General features: G+C 44.8%; 1 protein-coding gene across 1 annotated transcript; it reads right to left on the reverse strand.

Annotated features, from left to right (window-relative positions):
- Positions 1-1,074: 1,074 nt before the first annotated feature.
- Positions 1,075-16,142, reverse strand: SNCG (synuclein gamma). Its single transcript, XM_048311776.1, has 5 exons — positions 15,688-16,142; positions 10,712-10,753; positions 9,761-9,888; positions 2,557-2,634; positions 1,075-1,458 (listed from the first exon to the last, which is right to left on the reverse strand). The coding sequence occupies exons 1-5, from the start codon at positions 15,806-15,808 to the stop codon at positions 1,429-1,431; spliced, it is 399 nt and encodes a 132-aa protein (XP_048167733.1). The 5' UTR covers positions 15,809-16,142; the 3' UTR covers positions 1,075-1,428.
- Between the last annotated feature and the right edge of the window lie 1,353 nt (positions 16,143-17,495).

The following is a 17,495-nucleotide window of genomic DNA, read 5'->3' on the forward strand; positions in this document are numbered from 1 at the left end:
TTTAGTTATTCTAAATGCAGATGTTTTGCAGGACATCAGAAAAAGAGTATGCACATACCAGATACATCTTCCTTTGAGGGGCCTTGTTACCCCTGCTAGGGCTCTTTTGTTCCCTTTCTGTGTTGAGATCAAAGACTCACTGGGATGGAAATCCTGTGGTCTCTGCAAGGCAATGCTTTACACATACTGTTATGCCTGAGAGAGGCTGCCAGCACACTTGCTAGATGCTTCCATGCCACAGCAAGTCTCTTCTGTAATACCTTCCGTGGTCATCATCATTAAGCAGCTTAATGAAGATTAATGGTCTGATTTTGAAGCAGTTTAAATCTCAACAGTTTACACTGGCTTCTTCTGGATTCGTGGGTGCTCTGCCTGCAGGTAAATAAAAGAATCCATTTTTATACCCGTAACTACTGATGTGCTTTAAACTTAGCCCATTATTTACAGCAATGAGCAACATTTCTTGCTCTCTACCCTGGTGAATGTGGAAGGTCTCTGCCGCTCTCACTCAGCAGCTGATCTGCAGCCTGACCAAGTGCTGTAACTGATACCAGCCCCGTGTTCGTGGTGCACCAGGAGATTCTCCTTTGGCACCTGCCCTCACACTCACACATTTCACAGCAATCCTGCCCGTGCTGCCAGCAGCAGTGCAGTTCTGATCAGGTCGGTTGGTGCCCATCACAGTTTTCAATTACCTTCTGGCAGCTTGTTACCCCCGGATGTCAGGGCAGCTGTCTGGTGCAAACAGAATAAACTGAGCTCAACATCACTTTCACATTCCTTTAAAAGGCCTCCTTTCATCCAGTATCACCCCCCCACATTCTCTCTTAAACATGGCAAGTATTTAAAAAGTGAAATATTTGTTTTTCAGCCCTGAGACAGAAAGCCAGACTACCTACAGTACTGACTTAAGGAATACAATTTCTCATGATTCTTCATCTCTTACAATATGATTTAAGGCCCTTACAGTTTTGAGATCCCTGTATTCTAATACTGCACTTTTACAGGAAGAATGCATCAGTTTGGAAGGATCAGCATCTAAAACGTGCAAACAAAACTGACAAGACAATAAAACTTGTTCAAACACTTTTTATTAGTTAAAAAAAAAAAATTTCCACAATGCCTAGAGATCCCAAGTGCCAGTGCATAAGGATGCAAGACACAGATTAGTGAGTCCAACCAAAATATACAAAGCAACTGGGAGGCCAGGAGGGAGGTTGGAAAAGACACACAGCCCAGTACACACCTGCACTTTACTTACAATTAGAAGAGTCTGGCTTACATATACTGTAGGACTGGTTTATGAGGCAAGTGAAAGACTACAGAGCTGCATGTAGTTAGTCTACGGACAGTGGGATTTTCCTATTGTGGTGTCAGCTAATATTTTCATGTATGCTCTTGGAATGGTCTCTTTTGAGCTAGAATTCCCTAACTTGATGGATCACCTTCAATTTCACCCTGTGAGAGAAGACAGATAAGAAAACAGAATTAGGTAAATATTTCCAGTGAAAAACATATATAAATAAAATTAGGAGAAAAATCAATGCTGATAGTCACCACACAAAACCCCATAAACAGCTAGAAAACAATGAAGACCGTAGGTGATGCAGAAAATAAATGAATTATCCATTCCTTCTGGAAACCAGACACACTCCTGATGTAACCCAGATCTCTGGGGAAAACGAGGGTGTGAATTCACACGTGGTGGGGCTCGGCTCCACTGGCAGGCGTGTCCTGCTTTGTGCTCCTGGCATCAGCACTGGTGCAGCCATGGAGCCAGTGGGATTATGGGGCCCATTTCTGGGACTGGCAGTTGGGGGGTGATGGCTGGCAGAGAGTGGCAGGTGCAAGCTGAGACTTTTGGGAGCTTCGGGGACCATGAAAACAGTCTGAGCTTCAGAAAGGCTGGAAACTGTGGGGTTTGGGTGCATGCAGTATTTGTGAATGGGGCAGACAAAGGCCTTAACACTGAAATTGTAAAGGAAATACCACACGAGATGCGTTTGCCCCTGTTGCCCATGTTGGACAAAAAGTCATCCAGTCATCCTTGTTCAAGACCTCAAATTGGCCCAGAGACTGATGTTTGACCCAGGGCTTCAAAAGGACATTGCAAGTAGAACAGTTCAAAAATTAAATGAACGAATTTAAATACAGAAAAATCTATAGAAAAACCTAACATTATCTAAATCTCTTCTAAAGCATGGCTGCAACCAGGAAAAAGCTATTCCATGTGATGACAGAACCATAGGACAGCATTAACTTTTATATGTGCATTCACACCCCAAAATCAACCCAACTCAGGCAGCAGTTTCCAATCTGTCCATCTGTCACTGATGGAAAATTCCCAAGATAAGGAAGTGGCAAAAGTGAGAACAGATGAGCTCAGGTTTTTGTCCAATAACTCAGGAAAGTGGGAACAGTGATGGGCTCCTTGCATGGCAATTCCATAACCACAGGAGGCAAAGGGGAGATCCTCCCAGGGGGAAGCCAGTAACCCAGAAGGAGCCCATGTGTGGCACAGAGCACCCGGGGCAGCAGGGCTGTGGCACCACTCACCTCCGTGCCGGTGCTCGCTGGGGCCCCCTCTCCCTCCACCCTGGGCTGCTCGGGCGGCTGCGGCACTACCAGGTCCTCCTGCCAAGTCACAAGCAAGATGTTTGTCCTTGCTGCCACATGCAGAGTCACTGCCCTAATCTTAGACAGACTGCAAGATGGGGTTGAGCATAACACATGCAAGCAAAACAACAGCTTTAATAGATGGCAGATACTGCTTGAAATCCATTTTTGTTGTGCCACTGGTTAGAGCAGATATCTATGAAAAAGCCAATTCAATTTCTTACAGCCTGGTTTAGGGTCTTTTTCATACAGAAAATCAGTTCTTTTTCTGTCATTGAGACCAGAGTTTTGACTCCTTCAGTGTGAAGAAATTTGGGAGGAACAAATAAATCATCTTTTCCTAAGGAACGTGCCCTTAACTTGCATTGCATTGTTGGCTGAAATGACTCTTGCTGGTACCAGCCTGAGCTGTGTTAAGAAAGCCCAGGTAACCAAATGACATCAAACTGCACATGATAGAAGCTAGTTTCTCCTGCAAGGAGACCTGTATCTCTTCAGGAGAGGCCGCTGCTCTGATGGAGCCATTCGGCCACAGCCTTTCTGAAATGAGTCAGCTCTCCTGCTGCCAGCAAACAGCTCACTACTCTCAATTTATGGAGGCTCATTCAGCCTCAGGATCCAGCCTGTGGCTTTAAAGCACTTTACATTTACACTTTGCATATCTACACCTTATAACTCAGCAGTGCACATTAGGCCAAAGGAGGTAAATAGCCTCAAATTGTATTTTGAAGCTTTACAAACAGATTATTTATTGTTAGGTGGAAAGGAAAGAAACCTCTAATGCAAGCCATTGACAATAGCTGCAACAGCAGGTGTTTCATCGTGTTTTGCAGGTGGAGTTACCAGCTGCTGTGTGAAATCATGACGGTCAATCAAAGGCAACTGCCTAAGGTGCATTGGGAAAATTGGGGAATAGCTGGCAGGAACACAAGGAACAGTGCAGTGCACCCCATCTTCCTACAGGGTATGACCACCTATTGTTCCTGTGGGCAGGGAGCTCGGCTCTGGCAGATGTGGAAAGAGTCCTGGAAGAGGGACACCTTTCTCAGGACCACCCTCGGGACACTGTATCCAAGAGCAATGTGTGGGCTGGAGAATCCCTGTTCAGCTATTGTGCCACTTGTTAGATCCCTTAGATCGAGCTCTCTGCCAAGACCGCTACAGAAGGCTAAAAATCAACACCTATTTTTAGAAAGGGAAGCAACTGAGTTTCTGGAGGGTGTTTCTAAATGGTGTTGGAGGAACCAGCACAATAGCAGGATGAAGAGGTGTCAGGCCATGTTAGGGATGTTGCCTCACAGCCTTTTTCTCACGCGCTTCCACCCTGCCCAGAATAGGGAGCAGGAGCTGAGGAAGGGCTGCATTCTTCAGCTGGGTGTTAGCTGAGTGTTAAGAACTGCTCAGGAAGACAACATACAGAGCAGGACCATGTGGTGTAGGGGTCTTCACTTTGGATGAAGAGCCAGAAATTCCTGGCCATTAGCTCCAGCTATAACACTGACCCACAGAACGATGCCGGGCAAGAAAGAAGGGGTGAAAATCCAGCTTCCTTGGGGGACTGCAAGAGTTTTGCCATTCCTGTCAGTGCTCATCTCCTCATTAAAAGGGGTAACATTTTCTAAGTGAAAGGCATGTTGAAACCATGAAGCAACTAGTAATGCTTCTCCTGCTCTTAAAGGGCAAGCTGAATTTTTCCCCTCAGAAATTACGTGCTTTCTTAGAAAAAAGTATTTAAAATGGAAAAAAATTTAAATATTTAGTTTGCTATGGGCTGTTTTCTTTTATTTTTGGGTGGGCAGTTGAATCTTTTTTTGCTAGTGAAGAAAGAAAAGTGAAGTACTTGAACATAATAGTTAAGTGAAACACAAGACTTTAGAATTCCTTCCAGGAATACTATACAAGTTTTAAAATATTTTGTGTGTTTAAAAATATATTTTTATGCAGAATATATACACCACAGAAGATCTATATATATAAAATACAATATTTCACTAGATTTATGAAACATAAGTACATGTTCAGCTATCACTAATGAAAAACTCAACAAATTAAGACCTGCTGTTTACAAAAATATTCCTGTGCAATGCTAAGGGATCTTAAACAGACTGTACTATAGGCTTCTGAGTTCAGATATTTTAACAAGTTTTTTTAAAACCTGATTTTAAAAGCCCAGAAATACTGAAAGAAATTAATTACAATTTCATTCCTCAGATTTCTCATTTTCACAGTTTCTATGAAATTCCCTTTTTCAGCTCCTCAGCAACTGGCTTGTATGTTCTGCTGTCTGAATCCATATACAAAGTGGGATTTATATTTTTTGTCTATATTATCTTATAGACCAGCCGGAGTTTTGTTGCTGTCCCCAAATATTTGGACATAAACAATCTTACTAAGATTATCTTCCTTATATAACAGAGACAGTCCAAATATTGGATGCTGGAATATACTCATCAAATCTCAACAAATTCAGTAGCAAGCAAGATTTCATTATTATTTTCATTATTATTATTATTACTATTCTTTTAAGGCTGTAAAGCCAGAGAGGTTCACTGCCAGCCTAATCTGCTACAAATTTAAGAGCCCTCAATGGGATATAAATTGCATAAGGTGGAGAGGTTCAGCTTCCTGTAGTGCTCTTGACCTTGGGTGCTGGAGCAAACACAACGCTGCCTGGCAGCATCCCCAAACCACTCCCTTGGAACACCTCAGGCAGCCTGACAGGTCCTGTGGACGAGCTGTCCTGGACAGGTTTCAGCCTGAGTGTGCTCAGAGTGATGCTGACAGCTCTGAGTAAGGGGTCAACCCTTGATTAAAGTGAGTGGACCCACCAACAGGACAGACGAAGGGCCATGCAGGATTCCAGTCTTACCCTACAAATCCAGGTAGACTTTTGGGTGGCTTTGTTTCTATCCAGCAGCCAGATTCTGACAGTTTCCTGGGACTGCTTATACAAATAATACATATTTAACAGTGTATCCTATGGGATTGCTGGGATACGGCCTTGAGCCATGAAGCACATCCATGGTCTTGTAGGCTTTAAGGCTTCACCAGTGCCACTAACTCAGCTATTTTGCATGAGAAAATGTATGCCTGCATGCACTAATGAGACTGAGAGGGAAGCACAGAAAAAGTGCCTGTAGGGAGAGTACCCCACTCCATGCCACTTTTGCAGTCTCCCCTGCTCCATGAGATGTGGAAGGATACCACTGGGATGCATCACTGCATCAACTAAGTACAGGGAAGCTTGAACACAAAGGGGAAGAAGTTTCAGCTATTTATTCTACTTAATTGTTAGGCAGCTCTGCTGTTGATTTCCCTGCTCCTCCTGCTTAGCAGCTCTTCCCTTGGTGGCTTCTGAGAGGCCCTTGGTTGCTCTCTTCTAGTGGCAGTTGTCCAGCCCAATCTAACTTGAACAGGGAGGTCACTCAGTTCCTGCTTCTAATTCCTTGGGTGCGACTGTCTTTGCGTTAGAGGCGTCGCAGGGTGTAAGTGAAGGGAATTAAAGCCATGCACATCAGCCTTCCACACTCAAGATGTGCAGTTGTTATGAAAGAGGTGAGCCATGGTGTGGGTGCGGCCCACGTGCGCCAGATCAGGTGCACAGAAACGCCAGCGAACACGCCCAGCAGTTGCACATAACTGACAAACGCTCATTAAATTTATGGAGTGAAGTAAAACAAAGATCAGACCCAATTCAAAGTGACAGAGTCATGAACTGACAACTGAATCATAGAAACTGACAGGACAAATAGATCTAAAGGGAAGATCTAGGTGGAGGGTGTAGGGAAGCATCTGTTACTGGAGAAATTGTTCCAAACCCTGAGGGACATTTTGAGAGTGTGTGTATGTACATGGGCTTGTTCCCAGCCACGTGGTGTCTGCATTGCAGCAAGCTCTGTGCTGTGTCATACAGACGAAAGATTAATCCACTTCTAAGGCAGGGATATTTAGTGGGTGGTTATCTCACTGGAATCTCTTAATGTCCACCCCAGGGATGGGGATGGGTGCAAAGCCACAGACAGAACACACTATTGATAGGTTTTGTTCCTTTGTGCATCTGAAAAATTGTGGAGGGTTTATAATCTCTTAATTTATAGATTTTTTAGTTAATACTTAAAAACTCCCCCAAACCAGTGAATATTTTCTTGTACTCAGCAGTGACCAGGTCATTGCCAAAGCTCTATCAGGCAGTGCCAGCACTACCCAAGGTTGTTCTCATCTGGTGCTTGGCACCCCTCCATAGGTGTAGAATCACTTCAGCCTCATTTCTTTCTGCGTGGCTCTGAGTGCTCCCCCCAAGGACAGTAAGGAACAGCAGGTTGCCAGGGCGTCCACATTCCAGTGCCTGCCATGATGAAACAAAGGGCTGAATTCTTTCCCATGGCCAAAGTCACCATTTGATACGCCATAGAACTCAAGTACCCTACAGCTATTCCAAGCAAAACTTAACCCAAAACCCTTAGAGCTCCCCTCTCTTTCCTAGTGTGTGCCTGCCACTGATCCCAGCTGTCAAATGCACAGATTAAATGTCAACAAGTTCTCTGCAATTGATATTAATACTGGGAATGGTCAGCTGGGGACATGCCTCCCCACTCGAGTTCCCAGCCCTGAGGCACCCCACAGCAGTGCTCAGTGCCATGCATTCACAGATCCCTGGCACTTTGAACAGCCCAGGGAACAACACTGCAGGGAACAACCCTGGAGATAGCTGAAAACCCAAATAGGATATTGGCAAGTGCTCTGTGCAATTAGAAAGAAGGAGGATGGTGTGGAGCACAAACACATCTCAGGACTGGATGCAACAGCTCTCTCGAATATCAGGGGTTGAAATGCCTGTGATGATTCCAGGATTGCAAGATTATGACAGTGGGTATTCACTGTTTAAACATTTAAAAGCTGTATCTTATCACTCTTAGTGTATCTCCAGTGTATCTCGCACATGCATTACAGTGCCTGGTGCTGCTATTGGCAAACCCTGGATGTATTTCCATTAGCAAATTGTGTAACATGATAGGAGCAGTTCTGGAGAAAAACCATCCAGTGCTGAGAGCCCAGCACAACTCCTTACACTCCTTTCAGGGCCCTCCCTCTGGATCAGCTTTGGCTCCATGGCAATTATCCATTAGCAGTGGGGATGTGCTCGGTGTGCATGCAGAGCTCAATCTTCTGTGTCTAGCTGGATCCAAAAGGTGTCTAGCTAGATGCTAAAGTATGGTGGGTGAGTGTGAATAAAAGATTTGCACTTCTAAGCTGAACTAAACTAGCAGAACAGATGAACGCTCTTTCACAGAAACAAACATTTTTCCTGAATTTTTTTTTTTCCTGTGATTTGTCTTGTTTTTCTCCTCCTGTTTTCAGTCAGCTGCCCACTTCTGCTGTTTGGCATGACACCATGATGCTGTATCCAAAGCAGTTTCCTGGCTCTGTTTATTCTGCCCTTTATCATGTGACACATCCTAATTTTTTATTTCTTAATCAACCTCCATTTTAAGTCTAAGCAGTCAGGCATCAATGGAAGACAGCAGAATGACAGTTTAGACGCTCTCTGGAAAACTTGCACTCGTTTAAACTCTGAAATTAGCTGTAAACTGTAGATGCCAATCTTTGAGGTGGGGTTCACAATTAGGAGGAAAGGGGAAGAAGATTGCTGTTGCTCAGTCCTTGCTGGAGGGGAGACAGTTTGATATCTGCAGCAGGGATTCCTACCATCAGCAAATTCCTCACTCTCCTGGGTCAATCACCCCATGGTCAGTCAAAAGGTAGGAAGGGATATTCTGGCCCCATGGAATTAGAAATCACTGTTTGCACTCCTGCAGCCTAACTGCTGTTCTCTGTGGGAATAGAGATTAAACTTATCCCAAGGGCTTAGCAGAACTCCCCTATCTGCCCTTTTCACATGCTTTCAGGAGGACATTTTGCGTCACTTGTAGCTGCTGTTCTCCTCTTTTGTTAGGCTATTCTCTCAGGATTTATATGCTGTGTAGAAGTTTTGTTTCACATCACAATGTGTTTATGTGCAGGTCAGGAAATTAATCAGCCGACTATCTGAACAATTAAAACAATTTTGGCCAGCCTGGCTTCACTTTGATTCTGGGTTTGGGTTTGTTGTGACTCATCAAGCTCATGTGGCCATCAACAGCACTGATGACACTCTCTGAAGAGGGGAAAGAGCCCGGTTTTACCAAAGAGCTGCCAAGTATTGGCCTCGTTCTGTACAAATGGGTGCTGTTTGTTACCAAAGCATCTTCTCTAATGATCAACACTGCCTTCATCCAAGGAGCTGTTCTGCTCCTTCACATGCCCCTTAATCCCCTCACTTGAAGCAGCCCTGTTTGTCAAATTAGGCTGGAGGACAGAAGATGCCTTGTCTGAATCTGGCTTAATCCGTACACAATTTGGGTCACACGGCCTTTATCAATAAGCACTTCGTTGTTGTCAAACCAGCACGAAGCAGAGCAGCAGGGTCAGGCTTTCTGCTGGAACCAGGCTGTGCCTGAATTGCTGCTGCCCTCTGCTGCCTCTGGAGCTGCCACGGCCAGAGCAAGCCTGTACATCCCACCAGCATGGCACAGGGGTGAGGGCAAATGCTGGCTCCCATGGCTTCCCACCACGAACATTCCAGAGCTCTGACTCAGTCCAGATGCTCACTGCAGCCCAGACACGTCTACTCAAGTCTCTGGGAAAAATGCTTTTCTACATTCATAAGAAAATGGAGAGCCAGACTCTTGCCAGCATTGCCCACTGATGGGACAAGAGACAACAGGCACCCAGTGATTAATGTGTCCATCTGAACAGAAGAAAACAATTCTCTTTTTTCCTATAAGGGTGGTCAAAAACTGGCACAGGTTTCCCAGGGATATTGTGGAGCCTCCTTGCATGGAGATTCAAAACCCAGTAGGACACAGTCCTCTCTCATTGGACCTAAGGGGGTTGGACTAGATGATCTCAAGGGGTCCCTTCCAAACTAAATGATTCTGTGACTATATTAGGCATTATATGATAATATTAGGTATTATACAAAAGCAGATATTGCTGAAAACCTTTCATGAAATATGTAAAACCATTAACTGTAAATGTTTGCAGGTAGTTTAATTGTAATCCAAAGGCTCTTCTGTCCTGCACATGACAGAAGAAACAAACATACCTTTTTTACTACTCCTGTAGTGGCCACGATGGTCTCTGCTCCTTCTACGGTCTTGTTTGCCACTGTGTTCACACTGGCTACTACAGCTTCTCCCACCACGTTGGCCTGCTCTTTGGTCTTCTCAGCAACTGCAGTTTCAACAAAAGCAGAAAGTCAGCAAGCTAGACACTGCCAGAAGGCTGCCAAATTCCCTGGGATGATAAAATGATTGCATTGATAGAAAAGAAGAAATTAGCCCTGGTGCAGTCCTTGTTTGGATTTTTTAGATTAGTTCATGTCTGAATTTAGATCGTGTACGTGAGGATTTCTGTCTGACACAAAATGCTGCTCAGAGAGCAGCACTGCAGTCTGTCAGTCTTTGTGGGCAACTGAAGACTGAAAAATTCACTGTCAGATACTAAGAGACAACAGTGTAAATAAGGTATTTTGCATTGCAAATTGTGCATGACCTCTTCCTGAGTACCTTCTGTTTAATTTAATACCCCTTGGGAAAGGATCCATTCCTCTTCCTTCAGGGCAGTCCATATGGCTGCTCTGCCTTGGAGTTTAGGACACCCTAGAAGGAACCCTTTGGGTCCCTGACTGTGCGACAAGAGTCTCCCAAAGACCATAGTTTTGGCCAGACAGGATCTGATGCAAGTAAATCCTGTCTGTGTGCACCTCACATCGTGAAATGTCTAAATTGCTGTGAATCATCCCAGTCTGCCAAGTAACCTTTGTTAAATTTTTTGGACCTAGTCTACTGATTAAATATTTTCTCCCATCCATATCCCTGAAAATGCCAGACCCTGAACCATTGCTCCTGGCAAGTAGCCTCCATTCATCAGCAGGAAAGTCAGGCAGATCAGTGGTGTCCCACAGAGACCTCCCCCTTGGCAGGGCTGATGGCCTTCTCAAGAGGTCTAACAAAGCATCACAGATTTCCACATCCCTCCCGGGCTGTGCTCTTACCTGAGGTCACACTTTGCACTACACCCTCCTTGGTTTTGGTGCCTGTGAAAGGAAACACAATCCATCAGTGTGCCTGGCAAAGAACACCCTGATTTCTGGACACAGATGCCTTCCTGTTGCGAGAAAGTGCAGTGGGGAACCGAGGTGCTGCTGGTACCCTCCTGCTCAGACACAAACCATTCATAGAGCCAGAAAAGAGGCCAGCTTCCCTCCCCAATAAAGCCAATGAGTACCTTTGTGTCAAGAGTTGGAGATGCCTAGACCTGAAAAATTGTCCCTGGAATATTTCCAAAATGAGCAGTTGAGTGGTGGTAAACCAACATTAAGCTAGTTGTAAAAATGACTGCAAATAAAATCACCTGGTAACATGTCACCTACTTCAGTCTTGCAAGACAAGAAGTCACATCTGTGACTCTCCCCTGCCTTTCAGCAGGATACTTGGCTGCAGTGGTCATTTAAATTCTCATTCTATACCACTAACAAAGACTCTGGAGGAACCTGAGACTGAATTTACAGAACCACTACCCACCTACTACATACCTACTTACTAGATTCCCAGTTGGGTGCCTCAGCCTAGGCTGTAAGTGCCTGCTCACAGCAATACACAGCAAGCAGATGGTTTTATCTCAAATTATGAAAATACACCATATGTATGCTTACATTGTAATTTATCTCACTGTTCTCAATGCAGGAAAGCTAACAGGATGCAACACAAATAGCCCTAAGGAACAATTAATCTCTCTGATTTTCCTCTACGCTTGAAGTGACCAGCTATATATCCCTTCTCCTTGATACTGCTGCAGATAAGTTAATTCATATGGTAGATGGGCAGCCCCCATGGTAACTAGGTGCTTTACACATTAAAAAAATAAAGGATCAAATGTATCTCTGTTGGAAGTTAAAGAAACAGGTGCCAAAATACTCCACTGGTCCCACTTTACTGTATATTGTAAATCATCTGCACCTATACCGGTTCTCTGCAAGTTTCCCATACTGATACAGTAGTAGGATTTCTATGGCCACCTATCAAAATGATAAAAATGGACAACAACCAAGCAGATTTTTTGACTCCATAGTAGTGGAGCATCCATGGGTGTGGTGGGAGAAACCAGTTACAACCCACAGCTCGTTCTCATTAACAGCCTGAAAAGCAAAACAGGTGCAGTGCCCTGATAACAACAGGTCCAGCCCAGCTCTGTTCTGCCTGATACACGTTATGTATTATTGAATGTAATTCTCAATTGTTGATTTATTTCGGTGGTTGCAATGTTTGCCTGGGGCAGAACAAAACTGCTCTACTACAATATGCCCTCAACATTTCACTCCACGCTCCCAAACTGTGTTAAAGCTCAAGAGATGAACTCTTTGTACCTTTTTACTTGTTACTGCTGTAAACTGCAGTTCCTAGTGATGTACATGATACATGTGCACTGCTGTGAACTGGATTAAATAATGGTGCCCATGATACACAAACGTGTGCAGAAGCACAGCCCTGAGCAGAGCAGGTGCAGGTCTCAAGCCATGAATGTGAGCCCTTGAATGGGGCCAAACACACACAGTTCGATTCAGACATCATCCTGCTTCGTTTTCCCTCCCAGTACCATTCCAATAAAAGACTGCCACGATATTGATTTGACATCCAAGCTTGTCTCGTATCAGACACAGATGCCCAAGCTTAGCCCTTTGCTGGTTTTTGGTCAAAGAGCAGTTGATAGGTAAGCAAAGGACATGGTTTGTGCCAGCCTTTCATGCCTTTCAGTTTTGCAGTAAACACGTTTAGTGTGACAAGAGCTGCACTCCTCTATGCTTTTTGCCTGACTTTTAAGGTGACTATCTGGGCTCAATTCTTTTACAGGGATAGGGGAGTGGGTAGGTGCTATATTTGTGGATGAAAAATAATTCCAGAAAGGAGGGATGCAGATGGAGGAAAACATCCAAATCCATTTCATGACAGAAGCAATGTCATTGGGAAGAGTCACTGCTGCAGCCTGGAGAGAGCTCGCCTCATCCTCCCAGCACAGCCACACCCGATGACTCAGGCTCCCATCCATTATGCACCGCATGAAACCCGACCTTTCGGCGCACACTGCTGCCAGCAACCCGCATCTGTTGAATCAGAAAGCAATCACCTGATGCTCAATCTTATTTCCCTCATTAGTCCTTGCCTGCAGCTTCTGTACACAGAATTAAAAGTTCATGCATCCTGCCTCTTCTGAGTGCCGTGAGTCATCGTAAGAGCTTTGGGACCGCCAGGGTGGGACTGAGGTGATGGAGTGCTGTGCACTGGGAGAAGGTCTAGAGTAGAAAGGGATATTTTGATGTGCATTAAGTCCTGCAGGAATCACTCAGTTTAAAAACAGCTCGGCGTGTTGGGGCTTTCTGCAACACACAGGGTCGAAAATCATTCTGGAAAACTATCAGTGCATTCTGTGTTGAGGCTTCCAGAACTATAGCACTAAACAGTACTATAATGACCCAATACTCTGATGCAGCTTTGCATTAAATTAATGAATTAACTTCAGCATCACTTACACCCCTGTTTAAACCAAATAAAAAAAGACAGCCCATTGAACCAGCTGCTGGATCCACATTAAGTATACAGGGATCCCCTACCACTTCAGTACACTCAGAAGCTGTTAGAATTTGGAGAGCAGACTGTGATTTCACCAAGTGCAACCCATGAGACAGGATTTCTCCTTCTCTTTTTTGTGTACCCTCTCTCTACCCCACACGTTCAGCAAGGCCGGTGGCAGGGCAGGAGCACCGCATTGCAGGCTTAGCACAGGAGGGAGGCATCTCCTGCTCTGGCATGGGTTGTGGGAGCTGAACCTGCATGGAGCAGATGGGGGGGATGAGGTGGCCACAGTGTCCCAGTGACACTGTTCACTCCAGACAGATGCCTCTGAGTGAGCATTACTGCCTTCTCCTTGGGAGCAGCAAGTGACTCACCAGACGTGGTGGTTGTGCCCAGACATTTGGAATCCTCCTTGGAGAGTCAGCAATGAGTTAACACAAACCTGAATAAAAGCCAGGGATCCACTTCATCCATCCTAGGCCCTGGGGATTTTGCCCCCTTTCCTGATGTTTTCAAAAGACCCCCAAGGTTCAGTAGAGTAGTATTCTCTCCTAGCATCCAAAAATTCAAGTCTCATCACCTAATGCTCTAGATGAAGCTGCTGGGATAGGGCTCTGCCAGGGAAGGAGCAAGGAAGGAACAGTTCAGGTCTCTGATTTACTCTTTACGTGGCACAGAGTGATAAAAGGCAGCATGAACAACATACTAATCATTCCAGTTTTAACCAATATACCACGCCTCCACCTTCTCTGGTTATTACAACAAAACCCTTATTTTCTGAGCTAATCAGCATCTGGCCGTTACTTTTCCTGCCTGTGAAAGACTGAATTTTCCCTAAAGGGCTGAGCTTCCAAACAGGAACTGAATCAGCAGGCCAAGGCAAAGCTCTGTCCAGAGCATGACAGGGCAGGAACTAGCAGTATACCAGCAAAACAAACCAATAAAAGGAGAAAGGACTTAATCCTCACCTTGACCCTTATTTGATCCTCATTCAGAGATTAAGGTTTTATGGCTTTTTAGTTTTAGACTCGTAGAAAACTTTATTGAAAAGGTTAGAATCTCATAAAGAGACCTCTTGGCTGTGCAACAATGAAAACCAGGTCACAGTGTGGAAATGTACAACGTGACTGAACAGAGATGTGAGGAATTATGTATACAAACTCTGAATAACCCCAACACAACTCAAATTTGGAAGCAGATGGAGCAGTAATGATGCCACAATGTGACACCCAAATGTGACATTTCTCAGACTGGTATTTCACTCACTGTAGTTAGTTCAGTTGTTTACAGGGATGCTGCTTACCTTTTTTTCTTGTGGGTCAGCTTCAAATTGAAATGTGAACTGTTACATCCACTCGTTTCCAGCATGTCAATAATAAAGTATTTAAAAATTCAAGAAGAAGACATTGCCAGACCTGCTACATACAAATTTTGTATTTAATTTGTAATGTACAAATACATATCTGTAGCTATTGGCAATAGAGCAGTTTTAAATATAGTAGCTAAGTACAGCTGTGGATGTTGCAGTATGATAGCAGGAAGAGTCTGCATGTAAACTTTCCTACAAAAATAATCACTCCCACATCCAGCAAAAATAAGAAGTTGTGTGAAATGCAGTAATCAGCAGTGAGATAATCAGTCTTGGGAACCTAAGACTCTTTAGAGTTTGTATTATCTGGAATATCTGACCATCCAGCCATATAACTGCATGTGCTAGATAAGTGGAGATAGGGGGTTTTGAGGGTGACCTTGAAAGGGGAGGTTTCAGCCCATTAACTGTGAAAGAGATCTCTAGGCAGGACATCAGGCAAGCTGTTTTCCAGATCCTATTCTTTGGGCAAAAGGAATTTGGGCGTCTCTTGTAAAGCAAGGTTAATTTGTGCACAGGCAACGATAGAGGTCGGTGAACAGGAGAAGGATTTCAGGATAAACCCATTTGTTTGTGGGGAAACAGATGCATCCTGCAATCCCCTCTTGCTAACACCATTGGCTCCTCTAAGGGACCCCCTCAGTGAGTCTCTCCCAGTGTGGAGGTGAGGCAGAGACCAGCAGTGCTCAGATGCCTGGAGAGTGTCTGACTCACCCTGCAAACAATCAGTGAATAGTCAAACAAACCCTACACCTGAGCATCTGCTCCTTAATATCGTTCTGCCTCCCCCCCCCCCCCCCCCCCGCCCTCGACGTAGTGGTTTCTGTGCCTAACAGTTGGGGAAACTGAGGCACAGGGAGGCTGTGGCACTCCAGGTTTACATAGCAACTCTGTAGAGCCCAGGATCTTATCCAGACCATCCTGCTAGTCACCCCCAAGCTTCAGCCACAATATGATTTCCCCGGACTTCCTCAGAGACAATCCATGCAGCTGCTCATGCTCAAAAGTACATCAAAACCAGTTCTCTCTTACCTACATACATTACCCCTTCTTTGGTCTTCTCTGCAGCCTCTGTCACTCCCTGCTTGGTCTTTTCTGCAGCAGCCACCACACCTTCTTTAGCAATGGAGAAACCTTTCTTAAAGACATCCATTCTTGTTGCTTGCTAGGGTATTATCTGGGATGATCTGAATGAGGGAGCAAAAGCAGCAAAAAGCCCGTCAAGGCTGGGACTGCGAGATGCAGCCTTACCCTCAGCAGATACTCGGCTTCTCTGGCAGGCTCTGCCTTTGCTCTTCCTCCTGTGCTGGATGAAGGCAGTGTGGTGAAGCTCACAGCCCTTGCTGGCTCTTATTGATGAAGCGTGCTGCAGTGTAGCCAATGCCCGTGTACAGCTGATACTGAAATATTAATGATACGGATCTGCCTGGGAAGCTTTAAGAAGGGAGGGGGAGAGGAGGACGACAGCACTCGGTAAGGGGCTGACTGGAGAATTTCCAGACAGATAGAGCTTTTGAAATATGCTGCAACGTTGTCACTGAAGGATGGTTTCCGTGAAGAGGGAGACTTTAGCAGAAGAGCTGAGTTCCTGAAAGGACATCTTCCCGAGGTTGCAGCAGGAGCCAAACACCAGCTCTCCCAGGCCCCAGAGGGTGGAGAGCGTGTAATGCTGGCAGTGTTTGTAGCAAACAAGTAAGGTCAAGGTTTCTTGGTCTGGCAGTTTACCAGAACCCACCCTGCACAAAATTAACAAGAACATTATTTCTAGTAAATCCTGAGAGGAAAAGGGAACCAGGTACAGCTTGGTGCTCAGGTGAAGCGAGCTTGAGGTCCCACCTGCTGTGTTTGTCAAGCGTGAAATCATTCAGTATAAACTGTGGGGTTTGCTCAGCTGTACATCCCATTACAACAGGTCATTTCTGAAAAATCAGATGCCTGTTGGGGGAAATCCTGTTTCCTATTTGTTTCTCTGAGTTGCTGTAGACAGAGCCCTGCTCCACTGCCACGGAGTGAGACAACATCACACACCAAACACCATCCCTCACGTCAGAGCCGGTGCTGCAGAGCACAGAGGGGCGAGAACAGCCAGCTGAGAACTGACTGGGGAAATCTTTAAGAGGATCCATCCAGCCTCAAGGCCTGGCTAGGAAAAAATACCAAAACATGATCATTAATCACAGTTGGATATCCTAATGTGCTTGCAGTTAAGTTAAAGTGTTTTCTGAAATAGATCCTGAGTGCCCAAAGAATCTATTCCCCACAAACTGAAATTCAGTGCCAGCACCTGTGAAAGCAATTGCTGGTGCAGCAAGGTGATTTTTAATTTTTTTGTTTTTTAAATAGTGCCAAATGTGAAACTATGGAAGGCATGAATCATCAGCTGCTGAGCCCAAACCCTGACCTGCTTTGGTTGCTTTTCCTCGCCAGGCAAAGAGAATATGAACTTCATAGGCTGAGCTGCATTATGGGAGGGTAGCACACCACAGCATCATGAAGTGCAGTGGTCTGGAAGCCACTGCTGCTATGAGATATCAGCCTGGAAGTGTCAGATGGGGAATGACTACACAGAAAATGTCTGAACAAAAAATGTCGTATCTGTACATACATGCAGACATGTACACAAATATAGTTCTTACTGTGGAACTAAGAAGAGTTCTTCAGTTTTTGGAAGTGTTTTTTACCTCATACTGAAATAATTGAAAAGCTACTGATCTGGGAAATAACATACAGAATTCTTAATCCTTTTCCCACAGGTAAGTCTCCTTACTTACAAATGAAGAAAAAATTTCCATCTGAACATAAAGGAGCCAAATCTCTGTCAGACTAATGAATTTATCAAC

Source organism: Corvus hawaiiensis, chromosome 8 (genome assembly GCF_020740725.1).
Source record: "Corvus hawaiiensis isolate bCorHaw1 chromosome 8, bCorHaw1.pri.cur, whole genome shotgun sequence".
NCBI classification, from domain to species: Eukaryota; Metazoa; Chordata; class Aves; order Passeriformes; family Corvidae; genus Corvus; species Corvus hawaiiensis.

Bases quoted from the DNA above. Each gene is read 5' to 3' on its own strand.
- SNCG (XM_048311776.1), bottom strand. From the start codon at position 15,808: ATGGATGTCTTTAAGAAAGGTTTCTCCATTGCTAAAGAAGGTGTGGTG. The intron at 10,754-15,687 runs GTAAGAGAGAAC...TTCCTTTCACAG, and splicing joins AGAAGGGGTAATGTATGTAG to GCACCAAAACCAAGGAGGGT. The intron at 9,889-10,711 runs GTAAGAGCACAG...TTGAAACTGCAG, and splicing joins AGTGCAAAGTGTGACCTCAG to TTGCTGAGAAGACCAAAGAG.